The sequence below is a fragment of the Myotis lucifugus genome, unplaced genomic scaffold (assembly GCF_000147115.1).
Source record: "Myotis lucifugus unplaced genomic scaffold, Myoluc2.0 scaffold_448, whole genome shotgun sequence".
Lineage (NCBI taxonomy): Eukaryota > Metazoa > Chordata > Mammalia > Chiroptera > Vespertilionidae > Myotis > Myotis lucifugus.
In genome coordinates this window covers 787,695-804,057 of record NW_005871496.1, presented here as the reverse complement: position 1 = coordinate 804,057, position 16,363 = coordinate 787,695, and the positions used below count along the sequence as shown (strand labels likewise).

General features: G+C 60.4%; 1 protein-coding gene across 1 annotated transcript in view; it reads left to right on the top strand.

Annotated features, from left to right (window-relative positions):
- The first annotated feature begins 790 nt into the window (after positions 1-790).
- Positions 791-16,363, top strand: part of DSCAML1 (DS cell adhesion molecule like 1) — a 95,674-nt gene continuing 80,101 nt past the window's right edge. The window contains 3 exon segments of the mRNA XM_023744297.1: positions 791-1,142; positions 8,341-8,487; positions 12,957-13,235. Of these exon segments, the coding sequence (XP_023600065.1) occupies positions 791-1,142; positions 8,341-8,487; positions 12,957-13,235 (778 nt within the window).

The window sequence follows — 16,363 nt, the reverse complement described above, 5'->3', positions numbered from 1 at the left end:
AAATCTTGTTGCACTAGGAGAATGAGGGATGTGTGCTAATCCCCGGGTAGAGAGGCAGCGATGTGTTTAGAGAAAAGGGCTCAGGAGAGAGGGAACAAGCCGCTGTTTCTGCACCACGGCCCCTGCGGGTTCTCCTCCCTGACACGTTCCAGCCTCACACCCCGGGGCCCCCCAGCTCCCGGGGACACTCCAGAGGCAGTGCTGACCCCTCCAGAGCTCAGCTGCCCGAAGCTGTCAGTCTGCAGGCACGGCAGCCAGCCTGGCTCCTCCCTGCCCTGCGCCCCACGCCCTCCCAGATCCTCCCTGCCCTGTGCCCACACCGTCCCAGCTCCTCCCTGCCCTGTGCCCCACACCGTCCAGATCCTCCCTGCCCTGTGCCCCACACCGTCCCAGATCCTCCCTGCCCTGTGCCCACGCCCTCCCAGATCCTCCCTGCCCTGTGCCCACACCCTCCCAGCTCCTCCCTTTCCTGTGCCCACGCCCTCCCTCACTGCAGAGGCCAGCCTGCGGGGCAGTGGGAAGAGGTGTCAGCATGAGCAGAACCTGCACTTGGAGGCTAAAGTCCAGGTCAGGTTCTGAGCCGCCCTTACCAGAGTCATACAGTCATCTAAGCACTAATTCATTGTCACTACCAACTACTCACTGACCGCCCATCACGTGCCAGGCGCTGCGTGGGGCACACGATCAGCTCATGTCATCCTCACGGGAAGCACGCAGAGAGGCGCGACGGCGGGCGCAGAGCCTCGTGGAGCCTCTGTAGGACCCTGCAGAGCGTGGAGCACAGAGAAAGATGAGGCCTGGCCACTCTCTCCTAAAGGGCAGGAATGGGCATCACCCCAGGTTCCAGTCTTCTCCTTCGACCACTGCCCTCACCTCCGGAGGTGGCTACTCCCCCAAGAAGCCCGGGAACACAGGTGGTACGCTGTGCCCATCAGCAGCCTGGCAGGCCAAGCCCCAGCCCAGCCTGGCGTTGTACTTGGAAGGTGAAGTTGAGACCATGGTGCTTCCCAGGCCCCTGGAGAACCCTGTGCAGAAAGCGGGCGGTGCAGCTGCCGCCTGCCACGTGGAGCACTGCCCTCGCTCTCCCCGCCAGCCAGGGACAGGGCACCGCTTCTGGTTCTGTGTGCCCCCAACCAGCTTCCGTAGCCGAGGCCCCCTCCCATCCTGCTGTCTCCTCGGAGCCCAGATGGGTCGGCTCCGCCTGACTTCAGTTCCGCAGGGAAAGAGCCGTGAGCCAGGCAGAAGGCCTCTCCTGACAGGGGTGCTGTGGCCCAGACCAGCCGTGTGACCCTCTGCGCCTCGTGTCCTGAGTGTCACACGCAGGGGTGGGTTGCATTTGAGGGTTCGAGAGCGAGCGCAGATGGGGCCCCGCCTGGACGAAGGCCCACGCCCAGGGCTGGCTTCCTGCCCACCTGGTCCCTGAGCAGTGCCTTCCTCTGTGCCCGGCACGTACCCACTGCAGGTCTGGGTTCAGCCTCCCCGCCTCGCCCTCTGGGGGCGCAACCTCGTGTGCACCTGCTGACCTCAGGGCCAGCTCAGCTCTGTCCTCCCCACTCCCACCTCAAAGGCCTCACCTCAGGTCTTTCTTGGTTTGTTTTTTAATCCTCACCCGAGGATGTTTTCCCACTGATTCTTAGGGAGAGTGGAAGGGAGAGGGGAAGACAGAGAGAAACATCGATGTGAGAGAAACACATCCATTGGTGGCCTCCTGCCCGAGCCCAAGGTACATGCCCTTGACCGGAATTGAACCCGGGACCCTTTGGTGCACAAGCTGACGCTCTATGCACTGGGCCAAACCGGCCAGGGCCTCACCCCAGGTCTTCAGAGCACAGGGCCCAACCCAGACTCTGAGCATCAGAGAGTCCCTGGGGCAAGCAGGCCTGAGCGAGGGCGGTTTCCTGGGGCCACATAACGAAATGCCAGGACCTACCGGGCAGGGCTGGTACCTGGGTCACAAAAGGGCAGGCCGGTGTCCTAGGCCACAGGCAGCTCTGGAGGCTGAGTCCACGGTGGGGGTGTCCGCAGGTGTGCTTTCCTGCCTCCTTGCCCGGCAGACGGCCCCTCCCACTGTCCTCACACGGCCTCCCCCTGTGCCCACGCCTCCTTCCGTCTCTTCCTCTCCCTATAAGAACACAGGTCCTGGTGGATCAGGGCCTCGCCCTTATAACCTCATTTAATCTTAATTAGCCCATCTCCCAATACAGCCACCTTGGGGGTGAAGGCTTTAGCATATGAAGGGGGGGCGAGGACACAAGTCAGCCCTCAGCAGGAGGGTCTAGGGCAGCCGTGGGCAAACTACGGCCCCGCGGGCCGGATCCGGCCCGTTTGAAATGAATAAAACTAAAAAAAAAAAAGACCGTACCCTTTTATGTAATGATGTTTACTTTGAATTTATATTAGTTCACACAAACGCTCCATCCATGCTTTTGTTCCGGCCCTCCGGTCCAGTTTAAGAACCCATTGTGGCCCTCGAGTCAAAAAGTTTGCCCACCCCTGGTCTAGGGCTTCGAGGCAGCCAGCGCCAGAGCTGGACGTGAACCCGAGCTCCCAGCTCCCAACTCCCACGCGTGTCCCGTCCACTGCACCGCCAATCTGGGCGGAGGCTTACAGTCCTGGGGCCCAGAGTCCAGGGCGAGAGAAGGACGCCTGGGCTTCCCTGGGCTTTTCAAACCCGGGCTGTCGGGTATCCCAGGCCCTCGGAGCAGCAGGAACACCAGGAAGGAAGGGAAGGCAGGTGCTCCCTGCCAGCTGCCCAGGTGCGGGGCCCCAGACAGGACTAATTCCTCCAGCCCTGGCCCGCCCCAGGCTCCCAGGGCCTGGGAGGGAGAGAGCGCTGCCTGCTGGGGGGGCAGTCTGCTCCTTAGTCTCCTCTGGGCTCGGGCTGACACGCTGTTTTTGTAAGTCTGTATTGGATAGAGCAGTAATGGTAACCGGTATTGATTGCAATTTCTCTTTTGGAATCGGGAGTTCCCTGGGGACCAGTCAGGGCGCTCGGAGGCTGGTCCTGAGGCTGCCCCGGGAAACAGACCTGGACTGTGACAGGCTAAGTATCTCTTCTCTTCCAGAAGGGACTGAGTGGCTTTTCTGCCCTGGCCCAAGCCTGGTCCCCAGGCAAAGCTCCATCCATCCTTCCCCCTCTGGTCCCCAGGCAAAGCTCCATCCATCCTTCCCCCTCCCCTCCTTGCTTCATACCTCCTGGGACCCGCTGGGGCCATGGGGGGTGGGGGACAGAGGACGGGGGACCCACTGGGGCCATGGCGGGTGGGGGCAGAGGACGGGGGACAGAGCTGGAGCTCTGGGTTAGGCAGCTCAGGGTCAAGACGTCTCTGTCCACAGCAGGCAGCGTGCCCCTGCCTCCACCGCACCACACGCCTCTGATCTGAAGGTCACCCAGGGATTCAAATGAGATCCATCCTAGACCAGTGACCTCTGTCATCGGGTCCCCCTGAGGGAGGGACAAGAGAAGGCCAGGCTCAGGCACGCTGCAGAGGGCATGTGGTGTCCTCCTCCCTGGGCCCAGCTGCCCTGGGTCTCTGCGTGTTTGAGGGGCTCCTGGGAAGCGTGGGTTCAGCCGTAGTCCATGCTCCAGATTGCCCTGCTCCTGTGGTCATCTGTTTGCTTCCCTTTGCCGGCTCCAAACTGTCAGTCTTGCTTTAGTGTCCCAGCCTGGACTCGGCTGAGCAGGGGGACCAGGACAAGGATCAAAGTGGCCCAAAGCATTGCAGTGTGACAGTGGTGGTTCGAGCAGGAGAGAGCCCTCAGGATTGGGGTACCACAGGCAGGACTCCAGGCTGGCGGTCCAGCTGCCTAACCCCATTGGAGCTGGCTCTGCTAGCCCGGTCCATTCACTCAGCACTTGTTCACTGGACTTCTGTGTGCCAGCCGTGATGAGATCTCATGGAGGCGAGATTCTGTGCCTCCTGCTCTCCGTGAGAAACACTGAGTGCTCTGAAAACAAAAGTCATGGAAAGGAACTGGGCAAGGCTGTGGGACAGTCTGATTTTGATGGAGGGGTCAGGCCAGGAGCACAGACCTGAACGAGGCCAGGAGCGAGTCAAGGACAGAGCATCGCGGGCACAGAAAGACTCGTCACAAGCAAAGGCCTGGGTGGGGTGAGCACGCGCACGCTGATGTTAAAGCACTGCCGTCGATCGCCAAGGGGTCTTGCAGTCTGCCATGTTTTGTTAGGAATCTATGAATTGCTGGGGGGCGGGGGGGGCTTATAGATGATCTAATTTATTTCTCTCAATATGTAAGTCCTCCATGACAAGTGTTTCCTCAGCCTCTACTCAAATAGCCCTGAAGACAGGAAACTCACTACCTCACAAAGGCACCCATTCAATCCTTTATGGTTGTGGGCTCGATCCCCAGTAGGGAGCGTGCAGGAGGCAGCAGTCAATGATTCTGTCTCATGGTTGATGTTTCTATCTCTCTCTCCCTCTCCCTTCCTCTCTGAAATCAATAAAAATATATTTTTAAAAAATGGTCCCGGACACACATTTCTAAATGGCCTCCTGCTGAGGGCTGGCACAGAGGCCTGGCTGCCACACCCTCCTTCCTGCCGCTGGACCAGCCTGCCCCGAGGAGGAGGAGCCAGGCTGTGGAATGGCGGCTCCCCCACCATCCCAGGGTGGCTGGTCCCATGTGGGTGTGGAGGGTGGGCTGCCAGGCCACCAGGAAGCTCTGCCAGAGCCAGCCTGGGAGGCCAGCAATGTGAGGAGTCCTGGTCCTCGGACCCCTCACCAGCTTGGCTGGCCACTTCCCCCCTCTCACTATGCTGTTCCCTCCACAGGCCTCCGGCTCCCTCCTTCCCAGCAGGCCCATCACCGACTCTCGCACACATGCAGGGTGAGGTTGCACACGGCCCCCCAGGGATCAACATCATACCCCGTTTTCTCCTTCCCCTGCAGCTCCCAGCCGCCTTTGTTTCAGGAGGCAGGCGCTGTGTCTGGAAATGTTACTGCAATTAAATATGCACAAGCAGGGGGGAGGGGGAATGAGGACAATGAAGGATGTGAAACATCAGATGCAGCAGCTGCTTGTTACTATAGAAACCCCAGCTCCCTGCCACCATCACCACAGCACCCCTTCCTCACCTAAAATCCCAGGGGCCAGTCCTGGTCCTGGGGTCCTGGCTGTCCAGGAAGAGCACCTGGGGGCATCATGGGGTCCTGGCTGTCCAGGGGGAGCACCTGTGGACATCGTGGGGTCCTGGCTGTCCAGGGGGGAGCGCCTGTGGGCATCGTGGGGTCCTGGCTGTCCAGGGGGGAGCGCCTGTGGGCATCGTGGGGTCCTGGCTGTCCAGGGGGAAGCACCTGCGGGCATCGTGGGGTCCTGGCTGTCCAGGCCAGAGCACCTGTGGGCTCATAGGCTTGATTTGGAGTCTTTCCTGTTCTTCCTCACCCCTGCTTGCCCCCCAGCCACAGCTCTAACCTGGTCCTGATTGGCAGCAACCTCCTCCAGTAGTTCCATGTCCCAGTCCAGTTACATAATAAAGGGCAGGAGAGCTTCCTCATTTGACTGGGGAGGGGGGGTCACAACATGGAGACAATGAGGGCACATCCGGAGTCTAGGGTGGGGAGCCAGGCTTTCTCTGCTCTTCCTCTGGGTCCTCTCCAATGCGGGCAGCAGCGCTTGGCTTCCTCTTGCTTCTATTCCGTCTTTTACCCACAGCCCTGAGTGGGGTCTGCACCATGGGGTCTGTGTTGGAGGGGGTGGGCCCACCAGCTCCACGTTCCAGAAGACTGGCAGGCTGCCAGGAAGCTTCGGTTCATGGGGTGGGGGGGGTGTCCCAACATGATGGCACTCAGCAGGGATCGTGTGACGTCCTGGGCCTGGGCGCACAGAGCCAGTGTCCAAGGGGGAGAGAGAAGTGGCCTCGCAGGGGCTCCCCGGGGCCCTGAGTTGACCGCAAGGAGAGCGTGAGGCAGAACTACAATGGTGCGGCCTCTCCCCGCCCGCCCGGCCCCAGCAAGTGCGTGCGGTCTGAGGCTGCAGGCCGCCTGGCTGGCTCTACAGTCCTCGATCAGATAAGGCCGATTGTCAGATCCCCACCACTAGGCAACGTGCCAGGCACATAGTAGGTCTAGTTGTATACAAAGATTAGTGAGTGACCCAGAAGCTACCTGGAAGAAAGGCATGGAGGGAGGAGGGAGGAGGGAGGAGGGAGAGAGAATTAGAGGATTTGTAGATACAACAAAGTTTATTAAGAAGCAAGAGACCCACCAGAGGGCTGAAGCTATTTGAACCCATATGAAACAAATAACTATTAAAAAATGAAATCCCAAGACAGCATAACCGGAAGGAAAATCAAAGGGCAGGATGGCTGCCTCCGGTGTGTGAGGGAGAGTGAGCGGCACAGGTGTAGGGGTCTGCAGGCTCTGTGGCAGAAGCCGTGGCAGAAGCAGCGCTCACGGAGGGAGCCACGCGAGAGAGCCACGGAGGGAGCCACGTGAGGCCAACTGCGAGCAAGGAAGGTCTGGCTGCAGGGCAGAGCCCTGGACTCTGGATGGGTCCCTGACAGGAGGTGAGCTCCCCAGCCTGGGAGACACTCAAATGAAGGCTGGAGAGCCTTTGTCAAAGATGTGGTTGCTGGCCGGCGTGGCGCAGGGGTTGAGCGTCGACCTATGAACCAGGAGGTCACGGTTCGATTCCCGGTCAGGGCACATGCCGTGGTTGTGAGCTTAATCCCCCGTGGGGGGCACACAGGCGGCAGCCGATCAATGATTCTCTCTCATCATTGATGTTTCTATCTCTCTCTCCCTCTCCCTTCATCTCTGAAATCAATAAAAATATATTTAAACAGACAAACAAAAAAAGATGTGTTCAGACACTGCAGTGTTCAGCCTGCACCTATACAGCCTCCTGCAGAAAGTGTCCCACCTCCAGATGCCGAGATCGTGAGCTCGAGCGTGGAGGGTGGGACACCACGAAATGTCCCTGTGAGGAGGGTGAGCCAGTGTCAGCGCTCTTGTCATCGGCTGAGGGGGCCACGCAGTCCGCGGTGGGGGGTGCCGACCTCTACATAATAGGATGGGAAGGGCACGGAGCACCCAGCCTGCCTCCCCGTGAGGGCCTCCCCGGGGTCAGCAGGTCCTCCCCGCTCCAGCGTTACCCTCTCCCCCAGCTTCCTTCTCGGTCAGCATCACGGTTCTGACGCCAGGCCCTCCCCGTGGAAGTGGCAGCCGGGGGTCTCCCCTGCCCACCTGGCCAAGAAGCGAGGCCCCCAGAGAGCAGCAAAGTCAGTGCTCAGTCTCGGTCCCGCTGGGTCTGGGGTGGGAGGACACGGACCTGAGCTGAGGGAGCCCAAAGCCAAATGCAAGCCCCTCCCCAACTCTCAGGTCCACAGGCTCCCCTTTCAAAATCAGCCTCAACTCGCTCCAGTTCAGGTTTTGCCTGAGAAACTTGGACAAGAAAACCCACTCCATTCTGAGTGGAAACAGCTGTCAGCATCCGCAGAATGGGTGCACTGCTGCCTGTCCTTCTGTCCTTCCGTCCTTCCGTCTTCCCTGCCACATCCTGACAAAGTCTGTGGAGGGGCAGGACAGGTGAGACCCGGCCTGGGCTCGGCCTTGCGCAGGATGGTGGTCAGGAACTGTGTGTTGAATGCTGGTGTGTATCTGTATCCCCAGGTCCCCGTTCCCAGGGTAGCTGAGCCCCAGTATTTGCTTGTTGAGTGAATAAGTGATGAAAATTGCGAGAAGAGGATCGAGGCCTGTGTTCAGTTCAATGTAGAGGGACAGCTGGGAGCCAGAAGGCCTGAGTCCCAGTCCGCTTACTGGCTGTGTCCTGACAATGGAGAGGCAGCTCTCACAGTTGTAAGAACAAAAGAGCAAAGCCTATGAAAGACCTTTGCAAACGCTTGCAAAGAGGTACAGATGAGGACTTCTGTTCTCCAGATGAGCACTTAGTGTGTTCCAGACACTTGGTTATTTTTTTAATCCTTACAGCCACTGTTTGAAGTATTATTTGCATCTCATTGTACAGATAAGGCTCAGAGAGTTTAAGTAATTTGCTCGAGGTCACACAGCCAATAAAAGGACGAGTCAGATTGGAACCCGGATCTCCTCTGACTCTAAAGCCCCATGTCTTTCTGTAAAACCCTGAGGCGTTTCACTTAAAGGAACAATTACTGTGACTTCCGTGTGTTTGCACATAGAGATCCCTCATCTATTGGAGATGCTACCCTGCCTTGGAGGCTGCACCAACCTCACCCCCTTCCCCTCCCCTTCCTCCCCCTGGGCAGTAGTCCTGGCCGGGAGAGGGCCAGCTGCCGCCCGAGTTGCTTCAGTGGTTTGCCCAGATAGGGGAGTAAAGGACACGTCCTGCTTGTGTCTCCAGAAAACAGGTTTTTTATTACTTTCCACGGCGGGCTGTACATCTCCGACGTGCAGAAGGAGGACGCCCTCTCCACCTACCGCTGCATCACCAAGCACAAGTACAGCGGGGAGACCCGGCAGAGCAACGGGGCCCGCCTCTCTGTGACAGGTAGGCCGGGGGGGGGGGGGAGAGGAGGGAGGGCACCCCAGCCCAGCCCTGGGACTGGGCATGTCCACACCATGGACCAGAGAGTCTCAGAGAAGGTTAAAGGACTGGTATGGAACCACTGGGGCAAACCTTGCCCAGTTTGTTTTGGGGTGCCCTGCATATGAGGATGCAAAAAAGGAATTATTTAGAGGCGTCTATACCCGAGGGAGGCCCACTCTCCTGAGGAACTGTGTCACTATTTATCGAACAATGAGCGTTACGGAAACCCCACCCCCCCCCACCCCCCCCGCCTCTTTCTTTGCCTTTGCTGCTAGGAAGCTCATAGATAAAATCTGATGCTCAACCATAATAATGATTAGATTTGCCTAGATTCCATTAGATTAGGTTGGATTAGGGAGCTGTTTTATTTTCCTATCTCTAAGTATTTCTTAAGATTCTATTTTATCTGTTTATAAGTACATTTACATTTTTTGTGGTAGCCCACCTCACAGCATCTGAAAGTAGGCAGGAGATAGTTTGTAAACACAATCTGTCTGCATTGGATAAAGGACTCTCCTGGAGTGCTGACTGCAGCTTAAGGAGGGTGGAGGCTAATATTCACTGAAGCCGGGTGCCAGCGCTTCCCTCCTGTGCTGCCAGGCACGCCCTCGCCCGTGAGGTGTGTGCTGCTCTTCCTATTTCAAAGGTGAGAAAAGCAGGGCTTAGGGGAGCCAAGCGCTTTACCAGAACTCGCACTCTGACCCCAGCGTCCCCAGCTGCCGACCCCTAGGGAAGGGCCAGAGGAGCCCCACACACATGCCCAGCCACAGAGCAAAGAGGGGCGCATGGAGCCCCTGGGGGCCGGCTTTCGGGGACCTGCTCTCCCAGCTGCGGCCCCCAGACGTGCTCCGCAGGGCCTCGCAGTCTCTGGTGCTTCCTGCCACCTGCAGGCCACGTGCTCTCACCTTCCCTGTGGCATCCTCTCCCAACCAGTTCATCTAAATGCTGGCCACAGCCTCGCCCCGTGGGTGTGACAACTTCCTAACCGTTGTGGCTGCAGTTTGAAAAGTTCTGCTCTTGAAGCGATGGGATGGGAGCGGCCTTGGGAAGGAGGGTGGATTGATGGTCAGACTCCTGGTTTGGAGACTAGACCCCCCAAATCATGCCACCTCTCTGGGCCTCTGGAAGAGGAGCCAGACCGGGTGACTGCTCCGATGCTGGCGCCTCTGATGTGGTGAGGTTTGGGGAGGACTGCCTTGGCCAGCAGGTGGCTCTGCCAGGTTCCCCTCTCATTTGTAGGCAAGACCAAGGGGACAGGAGCCAGGAGGGCCAGGATCGGGCTCTCTGATGCCTCCTGGTGCCTCCTGCACCTGGCCCTATGCCTGGCACTTAGTAGGTGCTCAGGAAACAGTTATGGAATTAACCAATGATGAAGGGAGCTGTGCTTCATCGGGTGAGGAAAGGGGGCTGCACTACGTGGCTCCATCTTCGGGGCTGGACGTAGGGCTGAGCCACTTCATTCCCAAAGGTGTCAGTGGTTCCATTCCAGGTCACAGGGACTTGTCTGTGCATGGTGCTTCGCCCTCACAGCGTGGGGCAGGCACGGACACCCCGCCTCCTGCAGGCCTGTTCCTTTCCCTGGCACAAATATTTAGCCCTCCATCCTGCTAACTTCACCTCCACTTTGGAGGGGAATAACGAGATTCCCTCAGAAAAGACACTCGTTAAACTGGAGGGTATGCCAGCCCTTCTCCTTCTGTCTTTGTGGCCCACCAGCTGTGAGAAGGAGAGCGTGGGCAGAGAATCAGACACACAGCCCGCATGGAGAGACAGAAATAAGGACAGGAAGGCACCCGGACAAAGGGGAGAGGCTCAGGCTCCGGAGAGAGACGTTCCGCAGCGTGGAAGGGACCTGCAGGGAGCAGCAGAGAGCGAGGGAAGGGAGCGAGGGAGCCAGGGGAGCGCCCTGCTGTGACGGGATGGGGATGGGATGCTGTGAGGTGATCTGCAAGCTGCTTGTCTTGGCAAAAATGCAACTGATCTGGAGCGAGGCCATGGAGGGGGGAATGGGGGGGAGTGCCTGTCAGGCCTCAGCCTCCATCCCCGCTGCCCCCGACATTTCAGACCCACTTCCAGAGTTGAGGGTGGGGGTCAGTCCCAGGGACTGGGGGTTTCAGCTGAGATGTTTCATTCTGTGGCCAGAGCCCCATGAGCCCCTGGGGCTGTGTCTGGAAAAGCGTGGCCCTGCCCAGCCAGAAGCTCTGGGCCAGCAGCTGGACCAGGGATGGGGAGAGGTAGCGGGGTGTCTGGGCGGAGGCACCTGGTGGCCGAGGGCTCTGACCCCGGCACACCCCCAAGGGATGGCTACCCCTCCTGCTCCCAGGCCCAAAGGCAGGAAGAACAGGTGGGGCCGGTGTGCGGGCCGAGCGCTGTGGGTGGGCATGGATGAGAGCGAGGCCACAGCCAAGACAGAGCTCCTTCATCCTCAGTGACTGATGGAGTGAGAGGGAGGGAGGAGGGGAGCCAGGACATGCAGCAGCCACACTTCCGGCCTCGCCCCACTGCGCACCAGCTGTGCATCCAGCATCAGAGAAATGAGGTCTCCAAGCCTCCGCCACCTCTTCTGTCAGGTGGGCGTGACAAAATGTGCCCGCGAGGGGTCGTGAAAATTAAATAGGGTCCCGCTGCAGACAGCCTGGTGGGGTGCTTGGCACGGGCAGGCCTGGGGAGCGGCTGCTCTGTTGTAGCTGCTGTTGCTCTGTTGCTACTGGTTCTTACTCCTACATTTCCCCGGCGTGGGGCGGAGGACAACTTCCATGTTTTGTATTTTTCTAAGAGGAGGAGGCAGTTGCAAGAATAGTGTGAGTCCCTAAAACACAGCCTGACACTAACCCCGGGCATCGGGCTTTCCTCTGGTTACAAGTGCTTTCGGGCACCCGCTCTGGACAAGGCGTGTCGTGGGCTTTTGCAAAAGAGGGACCCAGGGCCAGAGAGGCTGAGACCAGAACAAGCTCCCCAGGTCACAGAGTCCAGAGCCAGGGCCGCAGCCGTGTCTGGGCAGCGCTGTTCAGCCTCCCGGGGCGTCTGGATGCCCCGCCCAGCCCGGCACCCGGGGTTTCTCAGGGCCCAGCCCCCGTCTCCCCATCACCCGTCTCCCCAGCCCCGCTCTGGCCCAGCAATGCCGAGCCCCGGCTGCACACGCCACAGCGCATCCTCCGCTCCCGAGAAGGAAAGCAGTTTCTCTCACTCAGAATCTAATTTCACGCCTGAGACTCGCCGATTAATCCCCTGCCCCTCCTCCGCGGCCTGTCAGCCCCTCCGCTTGTAAATTCCGCGTGTGCCACAGAATTTGTGTGTTTTGCATCAATTAAGTGTCACATTGAGTAATTCTTCCCTGGCACCGGGTTTGTTTATCCCAACCATTCCCACAGGGGGCGGGGTTAGAGCCGCAGAAACTGGCAGGCAGGGAGGCCTGAGAGCAGTTGCCCTGCACGTCCGTCCGCACAATGGTGGCACGTCCACACGGTGGTACCACGTCTGCATGGCGGTGCCACATCCACACGGCGGTGGGGACAGCGCGGACCCGCAGGCACAAGTGGGAGCGCTGAGATGAGGGCGGGAGGCAGTGTAGAGGCCAGGCCAGGAAAGCGGTGGGAACTAATCATGGGGCCTTGGACCTCAGGCACGAGTGCATTGTGTCCTGTGATGCAGGGGAGCCTGAGGAGCTGTCACAGCAGGGAGGCCCCATGGGAAGGAGCCCGGGGAGGCCTGGCAGGGTGAGCGCCAGCCTGAGCGAGCAGCTGGCACCACTCGGAAGTGGCACGGCCATCACGGACGGACCTGCCTGCTCAGGTTTTGGGCCTCGGAGTCCAGGGCTCAGGTCCTGCGCCACTGCCTTCTCTTGGTTTGGAAAAGCAAACAGTGGGTACTTGTTGGGGGCAAAGAGGCTGTTTGCAGAAGGCTTAGCTTCCAAGCCCTTCTGGGTGCTGGGGAAGTGCATATCTGCCCGACTGCTGGGGGGGTGACGGGACAGGGCAGGCGATTGTCCCCCATCCTGAGGGGCACCCGCAGGCCAGGCTGAGGCCCAGACCAAGCCTTCCCCATCATCGCCAGCCCCAGACATCACGATGCTCATGTCACAGGGACTCGCTGCTCCGAGGCTGGCCAGCCTGCGGGGCTGCGGTGTGAGGAGCTGCGCACTCTCCCTCTGCACCTCAGGCTCTTCCCTGTCTGTCCTTCTAGCTGAGTCAGCCTGTCTTCCCCCAGCCCCTGCTCCCGGCCCGGGGTCTCAGGGCCTCCGTCCAGCAGGAGCGGGAGAGTTTGGGCCAGCATCTGGCTCAGGGAGACACCGAGAACCCTCGCACACTGGGTGTTGCTCCTCTGGGCACCAGTGGGCAGCAGGGCCTGCTCCGGGTGCTGCCTCCCCTCCCCCAGCCCCACGGCCCCCAGCCCAGGGCCAGCCGGGGCCACCCAGACACTCTGCCTTCCAGACCCTGCCGAGTCCGTCCCCGCCATCCTGGACAGCTTCCACTCCCAGGAGGTGTGGGCCGGCCACACCGTGGAGCTGCCCTGCACCGCCTCCGGCTACCCCACCCCCGCCGTCCGCTGGCTCAAGGATGGCAGGCCCCTCCCGGCCGACACCCGCTGGACCAACCACGTCACAGGGCTGACCATCAGCGACCTGCGGACCGAGGACAGCGGCACCTACATCTGTGAGGTCACCAACACCTTCGGCTCAGCGGAGGCCACAGGCACCCTCACGGTCATAGGTGAGTGGGGAGGCTGCTCCTCCAGCCCTGTCCTTGACAGTGGCCTTTAAGGGCACTAAGAGGGGAGGGGAGGGGCCTGGGGGCAGCTGCGCCTGCCTCTGGGCCGCCCTGGGGAGTGTCTCCTGGTTGGGAAAGGCAAAGCAGACCTGCCTCTGGCTCCCGCACGATGGGCAGGTCACACCCGTGACCACAGCCTCGGAGCCCTCGTCTGTGAATGGGATCGTGATCCCTGGCTTCCTACCTCCCAGAGGTCACAAGGTCAGATGGGCCAAGAGGGTGATGGGGACAAGCTTGCAGGGTTTCTGGCGTGTGGAAGGAGACGGTGTCTGTACGAAGGGAAACCAGCGGGCGTTGCTGCATTAAAGAGAACAGAACTGTCCCATCAGGCACAGGTGGAAACAGCCCAGGCGTCCTTCGGGGGTTGGTCCTTCCTCTTCCTGCCCAGCTCAGGGCCCCAGGGGAGCAGAGAGGCCCTGGGTGCAGAGGGGAGGAGAGGCAGAGGGCTGATGCCAGGGGAGACCCCTGGCGCAGGATCGGTGAGGCCCAAGGCATCTTCTGCACCACCCCTCTCTCCCCCACCGCCGCCGGCCCGGCCTCCGACCGACCTCTGTACGTGAAGAGGCCCTCCTAGCTCTGGCACCGAGTCCGACTCTGAGGGTCTGCTCTCTGGGTGCAGGGAGCTGCTGGCAGTAGTGGGGCCGGGATTCGGAGACACTCGGGGGTCTCACTTCCGTGGGGCAGCAGTGGCCTGAGTCCTGAACATGGTACCTGATGGCAGCAAGACGGTCACTCAACCTGGGCGGGGGTGGAGGCCCCCTCTCCACCCCCCTCACCACCCACCCCACCACCCCCTTCACCAGGTCTCAGGAGCACAGAGCTGCAGGTCATGCAGGCCCTTGGGGGGACCAGAGAGCCCAACCTCTCCCGGGCCGGCCTCCAGGGCCGGGGGCCGCATTCAGCCAGATGGGGCCCAGCCTCCTCCGCACAGCCCAGGGGCCCGACAGTTCCATGTGTTGATCTGCTCTGCTGAGGGGTCCCTCCCGACTGGGACTCACGGAGACCCTGAAAGAGCAGGAGGAGCCCCAGGACATGTTCTGGGAGTGACAGTGAGACCCCCAGGGGGAGAGTGCCGGGAGCCCCAGGGACTGGGTTTCCTCCGACACACAGGCCAGGAGCAGAGACGCTGACAGAGGGCCAGGATGACCCCACTTCCTGCACTGAGCACTGTCCAAGTTACCTTCCCCCTCCCCACTCTCCTGCTGCACACACATTCACGCTCACACTCACACTCACATTCACACTCATACACGGTCTCAGGGAACAGGTCGGGACATAACCCCAAATCCTTGGAAAATGAGCAAACCTGACTCTGAGTAATCTGGTGTCCACAGCACGTACAGGAAGCAGACACACACACACACACACACACACACACACACACTACCCCGCACACGCATGCACATGTGCAGGATGCACACACATCCCTCTGCTGTGCATGCTCACATCCTGGCACACGCACAGAAGCACAGTAAGTCGCTGCCCACAGTGGCGGGCGCCCAGCCCTGTGTGCCCACGCACAGCTGTTCTCCTCGGACCCTCAGCTCCCACCCTCCCCCACAGCCAGGCTGGAGACCTGGACTCAAAGGGAAGCGACATGGCTTCTCTCTGTCTTCCGTCTTCTCCGAGAGCCCCTCCCGGCCAGGGTCACGGAGGGGAAAGCAGTGCTTTTCCTGCTCTTCCCCCAATTCTGCAACCAAGCGCCCCCCCCCCCCCCCGCCCATGCTGCCTCCACGCCCAGCAGGGCAGCGAGGAGAACGCGGCTGGCAGGGCTGGGAGGCCTGGCGGGCAAGCAGGGGCTGCCTGTCTCACTGGGCCCTGGCACTTCCTGGGCACAGACAGAGGCTGGGAGCCAGGAGGGAGAGCTGGCATGAGCGGGCCCAGGCTGGCTGAACCCACCAGACGGACCTGTGTCTTGTCTCCTGTCGGCCGCCTCCCTGGAGGGGTCTTGGCCTCCTCGCTAGGCCCTCAGGGCCATGGAGATCGGGGAGAGAGCCACCTGGGGCTGGGAACCAGGAGGCCAGTGCGACCATCTATAGACAGGACTCAGGGAGCAGTATGGATAGAAAGCTAGAGAGGTCAGGGTTCGATTCTGGTCACCTCAGCTGCAGGCTCGATCCCCTGCCCCAGTCAGGGATCGTCCCGCCCTCAGGTGACTCACAGGCTAGAGCAGCGGTTCTCAACCTGTGGGTCGAGACCCCTTTGGGGGTCGAACGACCCTTTCACAGGGGTCGCCTAAGACCATCAGAAAACACATATATAATTTCATATTGTTTTTGTGATGAATCACTATGCTTTAATTATGTTCAATTTGTAACAATGAAATTGGGGGTCACCACAACATGAGGAACTGTATTAAAGGGTCTCAGCATTAGGAAGGTTGAGAACCGCTGGTCTAGAGGGAGAGAGAGACACAAAGAGGTGATAAAGACCACGTGCTTAGCTTGGTGTTAGTGCACCCAGGGAGGCCTGAAGCCGGACCCTGAACCCAGCCTGGGAGCAGGGGGTGGGGGGGGAGGCTTCCTGGGAGAGATGGCCCCTGAGCTCAGGGTGGAGGATGAGAAGGAACTAGGTAAAAGGGTGACGACACTCCAGGCAGGGCCTAGGGCAGGAGGAGCCCACGGGGTGCAGGACCTGTGGGCAGGCTGCCTCTCAGGCTGCTCCTGAGACGAGGGGCAGGTCCCGTAGGGCCTGGTGCCCTTGAACGCCCCCTGAGCTGCTGGGCCGTGGAAGTTCTGAGCGGGGCAGTGGCAGGCGGCAGCACGGGGCCAGATGGGGGGACACAGGAGACGGGAGATGGGTGGCAGGGATGCGCAGACTGCCGGGGGCAGGCCAGAGGCTGTGGCCTGGGTCGTGTCAAAGAAGGCGGACCAGCAGAAGGCAGGATTGGTTCTGTGTGGTGAGAGGTGAGTGGTGGGTCCAGGTGCTCCCTGGCGCCTGGGGTGGGTGACAGCAGGATGATGAGCCGGTCAGGAGCCGCAGGGAGCACCACAGCCCCACGAGCAAAGGATCCCCAGAAAGCACAGCCCCTCCGACACAGTGCGAGCCTCCTCTGCCTGACTGCCATTTGC